The 16,754-nt window shown below is 36.8% G+C and overlaps 3 protein-coding genes across 4 annotated transcripts; 2 read left to right on the top strand and 1 right to left on the bottom strand.

Moving 5' to 3' along the window:
* Positions 1 to 537: 537 nt before the first annotated feature.
* On the top strand, positions 538 to 7,378 carry LOC137731860 (biotin carboxylase 1, chloroplastic). 2 transcript variants are annotated; one of them, XM_068471103.2, is made up of 16 exons: positions 538 to 813; positions 1,378 to 1,465; positions 2,031 to 2,356; positions 2,995 to 3,136; positions 3,854 to 3,952; positions 4,053 to 4,109; positions 4,808 to 4,879; positions 5,135 to 5,224; positions 5,353 to 5,412; positions 5,585 to 5,770; positions 5,870 to 5,962; positions 6,041 to 6,122; positions 6,356 to 6,462; positions 6,561 to 6,636; positions 6,869 to 6,978; positions 7,080 to 7,378. In XM_068471103.2, exons 2-16 carry the CDS (start codon positions 1,421 to 1,423, stop codon positions 7,116 to 7,118), a joined length of 1,584 nt encoding a protein of 527 aa, XP_068327204.2. In that variant the 5' UTR covers positions 538 to 813; positions 1,378 to 1,420; the 3' UTR covers positions 7,119 to 7,378. The 2 variants fall into 2 exon arrangements, with proteins under 2 accessions (XP_068327204.2, XP_068327205.2); XM_068471104.2 differs by having other exon boundaries at positions 630 to 1,164.
* A 1,744-nt stretch (positions 7,379 to 9,122) lies between these two features.
* Positions 9,123 to 12,023, top strand: LOC148690070 (fanconi anemia group D2 protein). The gene is made up of 4 exons (XM_088687823.1): positions 9,123 to 9,380; positions 9,477 to 9,563; positions 10,397 to 10,453; positions 11,824 to 12,023. The coding sequence occupies exons 1-4, from the start codon at positions 9,267 to 9,269 to the stop codon at positions 11,833 to 11,835; spliced, it is 270 nt and encodes an 89-aa protein (XP_088543949.1). The 5' UTR covers positions 9,123 to 9,266; the 3' UTR covers positions 11,836 to 12,023.
* Positions 12,024 to 12,695: 672 nt separating this feature from the next.
* Positions 12,696 to 16,360, bottom strand: LOC137730850 (FCS-Like Zinc finger 14). Its single transcript, XM_068469839.2, has 2 exons — positions 15,304 to 16,360; positions 12,696 to 13,147 (listed from the first exon to the last, which is right to left on the bottom strand). The coding sequence occupies exons 1-2, from the start codon at positions 15,852 to 15,854 to the stop codon at positions 12,988 to 12,990; spliced, it is 711 nt and encodes a 236-aa protein (XP_068325940.2). The 5' UTR covers positions 15,855 to 16,360; the 3' UTR covers positions 12,696 to 12,987.
* Positions 16,361 to 16,754: the final 394 nt, after the last annotated feature.

Here is a 16,754-nt window from a genome sequence, read left to right as displayed (position 1 = left end):
GCTATCGACGAACATCACAGCGGTGGGAAATGGGTGGTGTAGCGGAGAAGATCGGGTCGGGATCTCTTCAATAAACCCTAGAAATTGCAGAGAAAGAAGGAAATATGCTTTCTCTCCTCCGTATTCGAAATTGGGAAGAGATTGAATCTTTGCTGGATTGGAGAATGGAGGGAGGTACAGAGAGAGGAGAGAGGAGAGAGAGGTAGAGAGAGAAAGAGGAGGGAGAATGGAGGGAGAGAAGGTGCGGGGGTAGAAGACATGTTTCAGTTTTTTTTTTTTTTTTGAACCCCTTCTCAAAAAAATAAAAATCACGTGGACCTTAATAACACGTGGCGTTCGTCATCAGTTAATGGTAGATTTAAAAGTTTGACTAACAGATGTATGAGATTGTCCCAAAATTAAGATTTTAGGTATGATTTGGAACGAAAAAAACTTGATCTACTAAATATTAAAAACCACGAAATATGAGGATAGTAAATTTTATATTTACCCAAAAAATTATGTTGTCAATACGATACACACTCTTACGTAACCATTATACCGTGTTCATTTGAATCGTAACACTGTAACGTGGCTTACTAATCCACGTGTTAGTGATACGTAGACTTTCATGGCATCGTAACACCGCCACCGTGGATGAAAACTTAGCATCATTGACAAGGGAAGTGGCAGTGGCGGCGTAGTGGCCGTGCAGTCCAACTAGCTCTCCTCCGTCAGCCGTCCTCCACTCCTCTTCCTCTCATCACCTCCCAGCTCGCCCCACTCCTTCTTCATTGCCACGGTCAACAGCAACAGTAACCTAAAACCATTCAGGTCAGTCAGTGAATTCAATTTAATGTTTTGCTTTTCGTTTTATTTCTCTGTTTTGGGGAGTATGGATAGAGAGGAATGGAGGGCCGCCGGGGATGGGGGAGGGCGGCGGCTTCCAGGGCTGGCGGTGGTTTTCCCATTTCCTTGTAGGCGGAGATTTCAATCACTCACTCCCCTCGTTTTCATCGACAACTCTACTCTCTTTATATCTACCCTCGTTCCTTCCCACCTTCCCACCTTCCCACTTCGCATCTCTGTTTCTCTCTCTCTCTCTCTAGACCTCTTGGGTACCAAAGAGGCTTCCTTTTCTTGTTCTTCATCCAATCTGAGCTTGATCTGAGCCAATTGAGAAAGGTATTTCCCTGTTCCAGTGTCAAATTTTAGCATTTGAATCGTTTCGAAATGGCAGCAACTTCCCCTTTTTTGGGTTGTGATTTAATTCTACGATAGAATTAGAATCATGTGAATGGTTGATTCCTGCTTAGCTTCTTCTCGATTTTGTGGAAAGAGAGTGTTGCAATTTCTAACAAATTATGCTGTTTTTCTGTTGTTCTTCTGCAATGGCAGTGACTGGGATATTTGGTGTAACACATATCGCTTTGTTTTGAAAATGGATGCCATAATGCCCATCTGCAAGACTGTCACGCCAACTCCGGTAAGTACCTCTGTTGCCCAATGCTTATTTCGTTTTTTTGAATTGGGTTTGGGTTTCAAATGTTGCGTGGTTTTCTGATTAATTTTAATTGGAGTGGTTAATCAATTGATCTTAGTTCGGATATGATCGGTGTGATAGTGAGTTATTCAAGCTATATATATATATATATATATTGAAATGGATCCACTTTTCAAATGCGTGTTAGTTAGTTTGAGATTTGGTTTAATTTCTTAGGTACTTCATTGGGTCTCTTTTTATAACTATATAGACCGAAGAATGTGGCTTCGTAGATAAGTACCTTCCAGTGCTGTGGAGAAGCTCAAAACTTTACCTTGCTTATCCAATGCATTAAAACCGAAGATAATAGAACGATTATAACTCATTAGGGGAAAGTAACATATTGGAATTCCTAGATAAATAGCGTTGCAAAACAAGTGAGTTGTGATTGTTAAATGTTCTTCAGAATCCTGTTTGTTATTGCTTCTGTTATGGTCTTCAGACATGCCTTGTAATTTATTCGCAATTTTCTTTACATTTGTTTTTCATTTTCTTCTGTCAACGGAAGGGCTTATTTTTTGGGAGAACTAGAGAGATCCGGAGCTCCCAATGTAGCTTTATGGTGGGAAATAAAGTCAACTTTTTAAGGCATAGAGCTCAGGGTGCTCAAGTTAGTATTAAATCCAGGAGGCATGGGGGAGCTCTTCATGCTACATGTCGTGCTGAAAAAATTCTGGTGGCAAATAGAGGGGAAATTGCCGTCCGCGTTATTCGAACAGCCCATGAGATGGGAATACCTTGTGTGGCTGTTTACTCAACAATAGACAAGGATGCACTTCATGTGAAATTGGCTGATGAGTCAGTTTGCATTGGTGAAGCAGCAAGCAGTCAATCGTAAGTGGTTGATCAGTTTAATTTCTTTTTTACGCTGTTCTTTGTCCTTCTCCCCCCTATCATAACTTTCACAAAGGAATCCTTTCTGAAAACCATTTAAGTTCAGGAGTTAGGAATCCAAAGGGAACCATGATTTTTTTTTTAAGTATTCCATGTGCAGTAACTAGGAGTAACGTGATCATTCGTTACAATTCTTTTTGTATCTCACTTAGTAACAGTTTATTATAAAGTTAATCTTAGTTACTAAGATGTGGCTAGTAAGATTACAAATAAGTGATGATTATTATTTTTCTGTTAGAAAGAAGTCAAGGATGAAAGTAAACACATAATAACATCGTTGATAGATAATCATTGTTTATAAGGATGTGCAATAAAGAAACTGCAAACAAAGATTGTAGTTGTAATAAACCAATGGTTTTACATGCCTTATGCCTTTTGGTTAGCGTGGCATGACAAAGGATGTGACCTAGCCCCTCCATGCTCATTTGAATTGTGCCGTGCTCAAGCTGGCCAGCCCTGTTTTACTACTTTACCTGTGATCTACATTCTTTATCTTAAGAACATAATAATTTTATGTCCCAGTTTCTGTTACAGATGATAATGATTAAACTTGGCCATTTTGATATATCTTTCTGCAGGTACTTAGTTGTTCCAAACGTTTTATCTGCTGCCATCAGTCGGAAATGTACAATGTTGCATCCGGGATATGGTTTCCTTTCTGAGAATGCATCATTTGTTGAAATGTGCAAAGAACATGGAATCAATTTTATTGGGCCTAAGGTAAGTACTTCAAGTAAAATAAAATAAAACTTTAAACACTTAAAGCTAGGAACTGTTCTCTTAATTCTAATTTTTAGATTTAAATTAGGTGCAGACAAAGATGGTGGCTTCAGTGTGTGATAGCCCCGTCCCATTTCAAGGGAATTTCTTTTTCTTTTTACCTCTCATTTCAGCCCTCTTTCTTTTTCCTCCTCTCATTATCTTATTTAGTTCCAAGGCTCAGCTCACCCCATTGTGAAGTTCTGGGTTTGTGCCATGTGAACGTGATAAGCTAGAGTCCTGTTCTCTTGCTAACCTGGTGACTAAGGATTCATGGCCACATACCATTGGATTTGATATCAAGGGTGGAGAATAAATGGACGTGCTTTTAATGTTTTAATCTCAACCCTTGATATCAATTCCAAGGGTGAGTGACCAAGAGAACGTTTCTGTGATAAGTTCATGCGATATATTAGATAGCTTTTTGGTTATTAATGAAGATTTTTCAACTTGAAAAAAAATTTATTTTTTCCCTTAGACAAAAATGATTTTTTTTTTTTCCTTGAGTTGTATTTTATTCGGTTTTATACAATGTATTTCACTTGTTCCCAACATCTTAGAGTGAACAGTAATTGATCCATTTAGGTGTATAGAAGCATTTGGTTATATTTAGTTGCTTATTAGTTAGTTCATCTTCTCATGGGGGACAAAGTTTGAAAATCTGATTACAATTTACAGCCCGAAAGCATCCGTGTTATGGGTGATAAATCAACTGCCAGAGACACAATGAAGAAAGCAGGTGTTCCAACTGTACCAGGAAGTGATGGATTACTACAGGTATCTACTTGAACCTTAGGTATTATAAGTTTCAACACCTCCAGGAATAGGTAGTCATATAATTGATTTTACGTTAATTGTAATCATTTTTCCTTCACAGAGCACAGAGGAAGGAATCAGGCTTGCGGATGAGATTGGTTTTCCTGTTATGATCAAAGTAAAGTATCTTGTCCTATTATGTTTTATGATAATTAAAACTCATTGTACCTTGCTGTGTCATAGAATTTACAGTGCTCACCTTTTAATGTTAACTGTGAATGTTCAAAAGTTAACCGTATTCCTAATTTATCAAGTTTCTTTTCCCATTCTATAAAAGGGAAACTAATGATTTAATATAGTAGAATTTTTTCTTTAACTTCTTTTCAATTGTAAACTGAAGTTAATTGAGAGGAACACATGCCTATTACATAGAATAGCTGCTCACAAATTGTATCTGTTTGACACTACCCAATTTCCTTGTTATAATGCTAAGCTGTGAAGATGTACCAACTCAATGAAGCTAGTTTTGAGTTTGAGTCAAGCATGGAGTTTCTTACAGAAATTTAAGTTTGTTGCTTAGTTCCCAGTAGCTTTAGTGAGTTGTAACTGTTACCTCCAATCTTTGGATGAGGCCGTTTCATCATTTGGTAAAAATAAATCTAAACAATCTCAGTTACTAGTGTGCTATATTTAAACTCTAATGAATCAGATGTAAGACTTGAATGAACTAAAAATAAAGTTTCATGACAGGAATGGCTATTTAGTATTCTGGTGTTTCATTAATATTTTCTTTCAAATTCTGAGTTAAGGAGAGCCAATATAGAATTTTGTCTGTTATTGTTTCTGTTAAATGATAAGCATGTTTTGCTATTTAAGGCCACAGCAGGAGGTGGAGGACGTGGTATGCGTCTTGCTAAAGAACCTGAGGAGTTTGTGAAGTTGTTACAGGTACTGCACCCAATGCCTTGTCTTCTTATTTTGTTACTTCGCTGATTCCTTCTTTTTTTGTTTGTCTTCTCTAAAAGTGTTTCTTCGTTCATCTTCAGAGATATTGTTTTGTGTTAAATAAAGTTATCACTATAAATTGTATGGTTGGGTTCTTAGTTTAGTTGGTCTTATTATCTTTAAATGAATATTAAATTTTTGTAATACATTGCTGCTTCTGTCTAAATATTTTTCTGCCCTCAATTTGATTGTTTGCAGCAAGCAAAGAGTGAGGCTGCAGCTGCTTTTGGAAATGATGGAGTTTATTTGGAAAAGTACATCCAAAATCCTAGACACATTGAGTTTCAGGTAATGTGCTTGTAAAAGTTCAGGATATTGTTTATGGTGATACATCGTATGTTCTGGATTATTGTTAGTATTCATTTTGACATTTGATGCCAACCTGCAATCTCTTGATTTCTCCCTTGTAAAAACAGGTTCTTGCAGATAAATATGGCAGTGTTATTCACTTTGGAGAGCGGGATTGCAGCATCCAGGTACTTTATCCAGCCTTATTAGTTGCATGAATCACTGTGAAAGTTTATTTCTATTATTAGAATACAGCTGTCTTCTAGCTATTATCCATTTATCCTCTATTCTTTTCTGAGAAATGCAAAACTCAATGACACCTGCCAAATTGTTTTCATGTTTTGAATGTAACATTCACAGAGAAGGAACCAAAAGCTTCTGGAAGAAGCACCTTCCCCTGCATTGACCCCAGAACTGCGGAAAGCTATGGGTGATGCAGCAGTTGCAGCAGCAGCATCGATTGGCTACATTGGTGTTGGAACCATTGAATTCCTTTTGGATGAAAGAGGTTCCTTTTACTTCATGGAAATGAACACTCGGATTCAGGTTAAACTAATCATTATAAGTTTTGAGGATTGCTTTGACTGGTATTAAAAGTTTGCTTAGCTATGCTAAACTAAAATATTTTTGCCCATGGAACCACAGGTTGAGCATCCTGTGACAGAAATGATTTCCTCTGTTGACTTGATTGAAGAACAAATTCGTGTGGCTATGGGTGAAAAACTCCGATACACACAGGTAAGTATGGTAGTGTAGTTTTTGAGACAGATTTGATGCTTTCTGTTCAATGTCTGACGGAGGTGGTTCCATCTACAGGAAGATATAGTGCTCAGAGGACATTCAATTGAATGCCGTATCAATGCAGAAGACGCTTTTAAAGGATTCCGACCTGGGCCAGGTATGTCCTTGGTTATTGCTTAGTATAGCATGACACTAATGCTACATTTGGTCTTTTTCGTTATTCTGTATTGGCTGGCTCTATGTGATACCGCCAAACCCTGATGATATAGGGTTCTAAGTTAGTTCAGCACTTAAAGAATTCCATTGATTTAACTCGGGTTGCGCATGCACAGGATTAACAATGACATTATTTTATTTTTTAATACATCATCTTCTGCCTTTTTTTAACAGGAAGAATAACAGCCTACTTACCATCTGGAGGTCCCTTTGTTAGAATGGATAGCCATGTTTATCCTGATTATGTGGTTCCTCCAAATTACGATTCCCTTCTTGGAAAGGTTTGTGGCCCATATACATCAGCAATATGAAATTATAGCTTTCAGGTTTATTGATCCAAATTCTAGTAACTGAGGCAATTATTGCTCCCTTGGTGTAGCTTATTGTTTGGGCACCAACAAGAGAAAAGGCAATTGAGCGAATGAAGAGGGCTCTTGACGACACTGTCATAACAGGTAAATAGTAATAAAGTTAATTGGTGAAATCATTCATTATGAGTTACTTTTTATGTCAGCATGATCGAACTTTGTGTTGAAAAAACAGTGTGTGAGCCAATTGAATTTAAGCTGTGATATTAATAGAATCGAAGGTTGAAGTTTCAGGTTGCTTTAATTCATGTTGTAAATCTAGAACATTCCTTTTTCATTGTTCATGCCAGTTGATGCAGTTATTGCCTTTGTTCCACAGGGGTTCCCACAACCATTGAATACCATAGACTTATCCTTGATATAGAGGATTTCAAAAATGGCAACGTCGATACTGCTTTTATTCCAAAGCATGAAGAGGAGCTACAAGCGGTAAGAAGCTAGTCTAACCCGGAACACATATTTACTGGCAAGCCTTCGATTTTCCATTATGGGTTCTCATATTTACTAATGCCTCTTTCATGTGCCAACAGCCCCAACATTTGGTGCCTGCAGCCGCTGCCAAGAACTAGCCGGTGCATCTGCTTACATGGATGGCTTTCGAATTGCCACTATCTGGTCTACTCGACAACATTAAAACGTAAAATCTTTTGCTTTTTTATATTTGAGTTATTCTAAGTTGTGCCATTCTTTTACTTGATAGAACTAGTAACACTAGTGACATGTGAGTATTTCATTTGAAATTTTGACATGTTCATTTGTTTCGGTTGGGTACACAAACTTGTATTGGGTTGTGCAAACTATTTATATTAAGCAAGATCCTTTTTCATAATTTCGGTTGAATCCTAATACCATTTTTAAGGTTTCACCTTTTGCTGGATTTTATTTTTCATTTTTGAGAGAGATGAAGACGAGGCATTGATATGGAGTCCCTGTGATTACCCAACTAAGCAATTTGTGAACGTCTAAGGGAGAGTGTTAGAGAACATTCGAGTCCTTCCACTAATTGGTGTAACTGTTGTAATGCGTAGGCCATTGATTTCTCGTCTGAATAGGCCATTCATTCTTCAATTGATTAATCAGTTGATTCTCTGTATTGAATTAAGGGTATTTGTGTAATTTGCCAGGACAGCCACGCCACTATATAAAAGTGGTTATACCTCACATTTTAACACGTTCTCTAATAAATGAGATTAACCCAATTCCAACGACAACGAAATGAGGGGAAAACTAGGGTTAGTGTTAGGGTTTCCGATTGGGAATTTGGAGCACAATTGCTCGATCCCCGTTTGCCTAATCAGTTTTGTTGAGTCGGTCTCGGTAACATGTGTTGGCGCTTGGGGGGAAAACCGAGTAAGAAATCTAGAGCTAATTTGAGATTCTGTTGACGATTAAAATCCAACTATCATGATTACAATTTAGGGTTTGTGGACGTGGTTTACTCGATCTTTCAATCGTAACCATGAGGATGTTCAAATTCAATTGGAGGTGGGCTCAAAAGGGTAGTCTGTTTTCTCGCCGATTCGCGTTGCCTTTGCTTAGGCATAGCTATTGTGTGCAGCATTATTGATGATGCACAGACGTTTGAGAGCCCCAAGGCTCGTGGCAAAAATGAAAATGAAACAAATAAATTGTCATAAACAAATTCAAGATGTACATCACAATTTATTATGGGATTTACATGTTAAAATAACAGTGAACTCATTTTATGTAGTTTTTATTAATACAATCGATATTTCTAGTCTAAATAATTGAAATCAAACAAAGAGAAAAAGTTGCATAAATCGATTTATCCAGGGAATCTAAAACTTCAAAATTATTATCCTCAAAATCACTATCCTTCCCTCAAAAAGGGATGATTTTGTCTATGATGGGGTCTTGGTGTTTTAGCCAGAATAGTACGTAGGAGAAAAATTGCATGATAAGAGTTTGATTATTGGGGTGTAGGTTTATTAATAAAGTTTTAGTTTTATTGTTAATTTAATCCTGTATTTAATGGTCGTTATGTAATTGGGGATGGGTTCGGTTTCATTCGGTTCGGTTTAGTTTTCTTTCGATTTTTTTCGATTTGGTTTGTTTGATTTGGTTTCGGTTTTTTATTTTATAAAACTTGATCTTTCTTTAATATGAAAATTAGAAAAGACGCTTGCATTGCTAGACTAATAATAGAAAACGGAGAAAGTGGAAAGATAGAGTTGTACATTTACTTGATCATATAAACCAAACATATTCTATCAATAACAACAATTGCAAAGAAAAATAATCACCATATCCATTCCAAAAACAAACAAATAAAGAAGTTCTTCCAAATTCTAAAGCCCCTCAAAACTTTTTTTTATAACCAATCGAATATCCTCCTAATTGAATCAAGTATGCTCCTTAAAAAAATCCTAGTCTTATTTTCAAACTTGGCAACAAAGATTAACAAAAGAAACATCATAAGAATACATTCATAAAGTGCAAAAGGATTCAATTTGGTTCGATTCAGTTTGGTTTCTGAAGCTCTAAATTTGAAACCGAACCAATTAAGTTCGGTTAGGTTTTTTTTTTTTTTTTTTTTTCGGTTTTTTTTATTCCAAAATATATTCCCCGTTTTTGGATTGTGATTGTGGATTTCAGAGATTGATATTCCTTGCTGCGTTTCATTTGATCAGCGCACACATAGCGCTCGTAAGATTTCAGAGATTCTCGAAGCCCTAAAAGGAAAACCAAAAAGAAAGATGATACGAACTCGTTTGGTCTGGTTCGGTGTTGGGTTTTCGCTGACAGGAGCTGCAATTTCTCACCTCGTCTGGAAAGATCTTCTCGTCGACCGTTTCGCTCTTTCCTCTGATGTACGCAACCCATCAACTCTCGTTGTCTCTCTCTCTCTCTCTCTCTCTCCCCCTTTTCAAGGGTTTCATTTTTTTTTTCTATGGGGGATTTTGTAGGTGAAGCAAAAGTTTGATGCTCTTGAAGGTAGAATTGTGAACCTTGAGCGTTCTTTGTCACCAGACCCGAATCATCATCCCGCTCAGGTATTAATATTTATTTACTTTTAATTTCGTTGTTTTAATCTAATCTATTGTATCTGTGATTTGGTTGAATTTCTGATAGTTTTATACATTGGCCTCCGACCCCTTCATCGCAATTATTTTCAGAAATGATTATTACCCAATACCCATCTCAACAATTTCAAAATTATCGCAAATGATTATGATATGTTCAATTTACCAATGTCAACGATTTTCTATGTGGGTTTTGGTCATAAGTGCAATTAAAAGAAGCAAGTTTACATTTTTTGACATGAATTTCGGGAGTCAATTGCAGCACATCGTGACGTTACTTGGGTCTGTACAAAATGGGAATAACTGAAAAACCAATGTAGATTGTTCATTGTTATGATCTAGGCATGTGAGGATGCGGGCAGTTGTCCTACATCAAAAAGTTAAGGGACTTTTGCATGGTTATATAAGGAGTTGGGCTACTACTATTGCTAGTTGGTTTTAGGGTCGAACCTCAACCCTTTTTAAGCCTCTTTCCAGGCATAGAAAGGATGTTGGCCTTGGTTATTTATTCTTTTCAACAAAACTAGGCAGAAAATCTTTTTAATATGCATTCGCAGATATAATTATTTATAATGGGGTGTGTGTGTCAGTGAGTAAGTCGATCGGAACCTAATGGAGCCATAAAGTAGATTTCTAAGAGGAGCATTTTGCAGAAAGTTATGGATGGAAGATTTTAGTGCTATGTGAACTCAGAGCGTAGTTAGAGAGTAAAATCAAAGAAATGGAAAACGTTACGACTATAATTCCATGCTTGGTAGATATCTGAAGTTTGAACTAAGAGAAATAATCAACACTACTGGCAGGAAAAGAGCTTTGATGGGCTTAATAGTGGAGATTGGATGCACATGAACTTTGGAAGGGTAATTGATGTTTATAAAAGCTCCTAGTAGACATGCATATCACTACCCATCTTACTCTATCTTATAATTGGTATTGGTGTTTTCATTCTATTTTAAAAAAGCATATCTGTGAAACATCAACAACAACAAAGCCTTTATCTGTGAAACAGCAAATAAAGCATTTCATATAATAATTCATTTTGACTATGAAATTGCGCTTCCCGTAGCTGACCACTTATGCAGTGATATGGAGTCATATTTCTGTTGTGTTCCATTTGTATCATGGTTTATGAGTTCTTAAAATGGGGATGTGGGTTAACTGATATCAGATGAACAATCTGTCGTGTCTGGTTAGCTTCCACGATATTGGATGATTTTTTCGTATTAGAGGAAGTGAAGTTGCATGGTCACAAGTAACCTAGTGGTTTCAAGTTGGCTCCTCTATGCAGTGTTAGTATATGAGCCATGTCCTGCTGACAGCCTCGTGGGGGTGGGAAGGCTGATAATTTGGCGCAGTCGAGAGGAAGGAAATATACGGGATTCACTTGGCATAGGCTTAATTACTGCTTCCAGAATTAACGAGAAATTTGTTGGGTTTTTCCAACCATGATGAGTCATCTAAGTCTATTAGATTTATAGTCTTAGAGGATTAAATTGTTTACCCAATTGGAGTTGGTTTCCCAATTGAAGTTGTTTACCCAGTTTAAATTGTTTTCTCATATTAAATTGCCTACCCAATTTTAATTGTTTACCCAATTGAAGTTGCTTACCCAATTGGAGTTAGTTTCTCAGTTAGAGAAGGATTCATTACTAGATTCCAATTAGGACTAGTAATCGTTATTGAAAAAGACCTTTATTATGTCTATATAAAGGGGCTGTTGCACTAGTTTTGAATTGGAGCAAAACAATAAGTTGTGTACCACTCAAGGTGTCAAAGAGTGAGAGAAGGGCAAAGTGTGTGCAAAAGAAAATAAAAGAGATAAGAGTGTACTAGTTTCTTGTTCTTGTCTTTTAGGTTTTTCGTCAAGTCTTAATCCTAGAGGCTTGGCAAGATTATATGTTGTACTCATTATTGATATAGTGAAAGATTGTTGTTGTTGCCCCGTGGACGTATGCATATATAGCTAAACCACGTTAATTCTTGGTGTTGTTTGTCATGGTTATTTTGTTTTCAATTTCTGAGTTTTTTTCGTCTTCTATTTTTCTTTCTTAAACGCGATGTTCACAACAAAATTTAATAGAGAATCTTATTATTTCCAACATGGTCACCAATTGTCATCTGATTCTTTGAGAGTGCACATAAAATTGATTTTTTGGTTCCATCTTCTAGTCTAACTTTGTTATTTTTTGAACAACTGATTTAGTGATTGCATTTGAATACTATTTGGCAGGTTGAGGACTAGATTTTACTTGGAGCTCGATGAAGTTTTCGCTTGCCTCTTTGTTATTGATTTTCTTTGGTTTTTGATGCTAAGTTGAACTAGATTCATAGAAAACATCACAATGTACTAGCTCCCGACGTCGAAGTCTAAATGTGATTGTTTTACTAATTGCTGCTCGTTAACTACAATGCAATTCATTATTTGTTAAATTGGTGACAGCGTTAAATGATTCAAGTTTAGTGTTCAAAATTTAGCAAAAACTTGGTCGATTAGTGTTTTATGAAGAACACATGTCGTCTTATTCATGCAAGGATGAGTCTTTGTAGAATGAGAAGTTATTTTTAGGTTTTCGGGATTAAAAGAATTCGATTGGAATTGACTAGTTATTTGAACTGGTAAAGAGTTTGTAGCTTGGTTGGTTCGTTACAATGACTTTCTTCCGTGTCGTGTTTGACTCTAAAACGCTTGTTGACAAGACAGGATATTTCAGTTGGCAACTTGGCAGGGACGGTCTGTTGCCCAATAAATGGACTGCAAATTGGCTGGACTTTCACTGGCTTAAATATTTCCATATAAATAGACTCCGCCGAATCATGTTCACAGAAACTGGCAGATCATCCCAAAAAATGGGGTGGCCTCAATATTACTTACATATCGTTTAATGTTGTAAGTATTTTAGCCGTTAAAAGTTGATTTTCACATCTGTTTAGATATATTGTTTTCAATATCAATCATTCATTTCCGCATATTTCAATGCAATGTAGTTTTGAAAAGACTTCTAAAATAAAAATGATACAAAATCCATATGATTAAAACAATGCTTAATTAACATTACGGTCTAATGACGATCTTCTTCATTTCTAGATAAGAAGTTTCAAGGATAGCGAGTTCGAAACATAATTATTATAACTGACTCAATGCATGACAGACTTAACTCCAAATCCCACCCAAATTATTCCCCATCTTCAAAGTTGGTAAAAATCTCCCCCTCAGGTTATATGATTTCCCAATTTCTCAATACAACTTATCCAATCTATTCTTGCAAATTGAATTGTAAAAAAATTCTTGCAAAGTGAATTGTAGACTGTATAGAGTGCCTGCTTGAACCTTGTCCCAATTTATTCGGTTCCCATCCCTTCTTCTATTATTTACTATATAGGTATTGGTAAACTTTCATGCCACAGCAACCCCGGATAAGAAGACGAGCGGACTGGAGCAGGGAGGCACCGAGTACTCAAGCGATTTCAATGCTTCGGATCTGCACTTGTCTTTATGATCATCGCTTCGAATGTGCTTGTCACGGCACTCGGCGCTGCAAAATGCTTTCTCACCCCTGAAGAAAGAATCTAAGTTACATCAAAGGATATAGAAGATGCCAAGTATATTGCACAGACCCATCCCCCATTTTCAAATTGACAAGTTCATAGCCCTACCATTCGGAAAAAAACAAAGTCAACACCAGATGCAGTAGCAAACAAGGACCACAATTCCGAAATAAAGTTCTTTCGCTATCTATCGTAAAATATCTCAATTAAGAGATCTAAACACTCAGAAATTGAAACAAAAACAAAACCAGCTGGAATTTTCTCCATCAATAATTGCATCAAAATATCTCACCAGCATGGAGTTTGGAATCTTTCTCCAATAGTGTTCTCTCTCTTAACATAATGCGTATGTCCTTTCGGAAGGCTGCACTTTCAGGATTCTAATACTTTGAGAATTTTCACACATAATTCAACGATGAGCTTTCTATGAACTGTGAACTAAATTTCCAATAGAGGCTCATCCGATTTCAAAAGATATCGTAAGATATTACACCATCTAAGGCAATTTCTCACAGCGTTTGTGCAGGAAAAAGAGGAATTTAAGTACATAAGAGAAAGCAGTAGAATTATTAATTGTTAGTACGATTCTCCAAATTATGAATGCTACACAACTGAAAGGCCACTGATTCTCCAACTTTTGCTCAGAAGATTAAGAAGAGAACAACTTTGCTCACTACCTTCAATTAATGTACAACTTCACCATCCTACTCAATGCTATCTACGTGTAACTAGCACGGTTTTATTTATTACAAAAAACTTAACCATACACTACGTATAATAGGCAGACCCGTTCTCCAAGACCACATGGTCCAAGGAAATTGCGGTCACCCAACGTTTGATCTTAATCCAACAGTAGGTGGTCATTTAACTTTTGTTGTTATAATTTCTCCTCTGCTGTTGGAATAAGATCAAACGGTGGGTTACCTCAATTTTCTTGGACCATGGAGTCCAGGGGAACTGTACTTGTATAACAGGTGGATCCATTAATTAGAGTGGCGATCCTACACCATGGTAAAAGCAGTGACCAATTTTTTTATTTTTTTTTCCAAAGGAAATGACCACTTTCTTATAGGAGTACTAGTAAGAAAGTTATAATAACTAATATATACGCACATATTAACTCGACGGAATCTTTAATACTATAAAACCAAATGACTGCAATCAAAGATGTAACTTGCAAGTGTTCATTAAGGAAACAGCTTGGAGCTGGCATTCCATCCTAAGTTTCTAAGGATGCATGTTCCAATGAGTCTCAAGAGAAAACAAACATGGCATTACTTCTTAAGCATGCAACAGTCTAATGACATCAAATTAACAAACTAATGATTGGTGTACAGCCTGGCATAAATAATTATACTGATATATTCACAAACCATAACTTAAAACGCTTGTTGACAAGACAGGATATTTCAGTTGGCAACTTGGCAGGGACGGTCCGTTGCCCAATAAATGGACTGCAAATTGGCTGGACTTTCACTGGCTTAAATATTACCATATAAATAGACTCAGCCGAATCATGTTTACAGAAACTAGCAGATCATCCCAAAAAATGGGGTGGCCTCAATATTACTTACATATCGTTTAATGTTGTAAGTATTCAAGTACCATTCAAGGACAAACCATAACTTAAAACAGTTAAACCTCAAAATCATGCCACGAAAGGTAACACTCTACTCAAAAGAAAAGATTACTAATATGGGGAGAAACGATAAAGCTGCTGATGCAGATCCATGAGTAACATCCTCCTGCCTAGACCGACGGCTTACCATAGACCAAAAATTATGTAAAGGATTGGCCAGTTTGTTCAGCATCTAAGGTATCATTCTTGAACTTAAAATCTACTTGTAAACTTGAACAAAACCGATGCATCATACGTCTCCAAGAATTGGTCAATTCATCCATGCTAATAAAACAACCATCAGCCTAAGTTCAAATCCATTCAAAACACAATCTCCCACTAAGACAACATAATCAATATGCCAAACATTAGCCCGTAATCAAAACCATCAACATGGTTCAAAATCCACAATTTCCTAAATCATGCTTCACCGAAATGAATAATCAAAAGGGATTTAATTCATAACAATACATCAAGAGAACTTAAATACATATGTATGTAAGCATATATGTTTGTATGTATGTATGACTTTTGTTTTTCTTTTACCTGTACATGAAAATGTCCAGCCCATGAAGCTGCTTCTTGCAAAGATAACAACTACTGAGAAAATCCGAGGGCCAAAACTCTCTTCCCACTTCACCAACACTCAGTGGAGAAACATAGAACACCCCAGAGGCCACCACCACACCAGCATTAGGATCATCCACAACCCCACTCAGCTCATCATCGAAATAAACCTTTTTCGATGTCAAATTGTTTCCGAAATGCGAAATCACACATGTATAGCTCTCGGACAATTCATCCACCACAGCCCCTGCCCTCTCCACACAAAATCCACCTCTGAAATTAGCTGCAGGCTTAGCTGCAGAGACTATGGGGATTGGGCTCGACCTAGGCGACTTGTCAGACAAAGCCACTTCATTGGGGTTGCCCAAATCAGTCATGGCAGCCACTATTCCAAGCCCAACAACCCCCTCTTGGAAATTTCGGGGGGATTTGATTGAATTGGGGGACTTGTCAGAGGAAATTGACTCGGAAAAAGTAGTAAAAAGTGAGAGACTGATTGTGGGTCGCTTTTTCCCGGAAATGTTCTCCATTTTCCGGGAAAATCTGCAACTGGGTTACGTTCAGATTCCCTTATTTTTGCTAAATTGAATGATTTGTGATTTTTTTCAGCTGAATTAAAGGTGGGATTGTCAAAAAAAGCAGAGGAAGACCGAGTGCAGAGAAAAGGGTTTTTCTTGACTCTTTAGGAAACCAGGAAAGATTGGAGATCTTAACACAGAGAGAGAGAGAGAGAGAGAGAGAGAGAGGTTTTCTGCAAAACTTAGAGGGAGTGAAGTAGAAGCAATGGATTATCCAGCAAGTAGGAAAGGGATTTTTTTTTATATATATATTTTTTGCCAAATTCAGTGCAGCTTTGGTGAGAAGTACTTCCTATCTCTCTCTCTCTCAAATCTAAAAACTTGAGTGTTTCTAGAGAGAGAAAGATAGGGAGAGACAGATGCAGAGGAAGATCACCTTTCAGGTCTCTTCTCTCTGGTCTTCTCTAACGCCTCCGTGGTTTCAGAGGAAAGGGCAAATATAAACACTTTGCTCTAATAAATTTAATTTTTTTATTAATTTTGCGAAATAATACAGAAACAATAATTTTCCTTTGTTTTTTTTTGGGCAAACATTACAGAAATAATTGACCGCGGACTTCCACAGTATGTAATAATTGGTGGTTGTCACTTTCCTTATTCTTTCTTTTTCTGTTAAATTGCCCCCTCCATGTTTTGGTTAATGAATTATGGCCCTTGAGTTGTTAGATTCTTTTGAAACTTTTTCATTTGTGTCCGCACAGAAGCGAAATTCAAAATGACTACTTGTATATTTGTTGTTTACCAAACAGTCCATAATATTTGTGAGTGAGTTACTTCAAAAATGAGTTTCGTCCTGTTTGGTTTTTTTTAAAGTATTGTTTTACCAAGTTAAGAGACAACATTATTTGATAA

The sequence above is a fragment of the Pyrus communis genome, chromosome 16 (genome assembly GCF_041283825.1).
Source record: "Pyrus communis isolate YQ-2024b chromosome 16, ASM4128382v1, whole genome shotgun sequence".
NCBI classification, from domain to species: domain Eukaryota; kingdom Viridiplantae; phylum Streptophyta; class Magnoliopsida; order Rosales; family Rosaceae; genus Pyrus; species Pyrus communis.
Note: the sequence above shows the minus strand (reverse complement) of the source record. Positions and strands in the feature narration are given on the sequence as shown.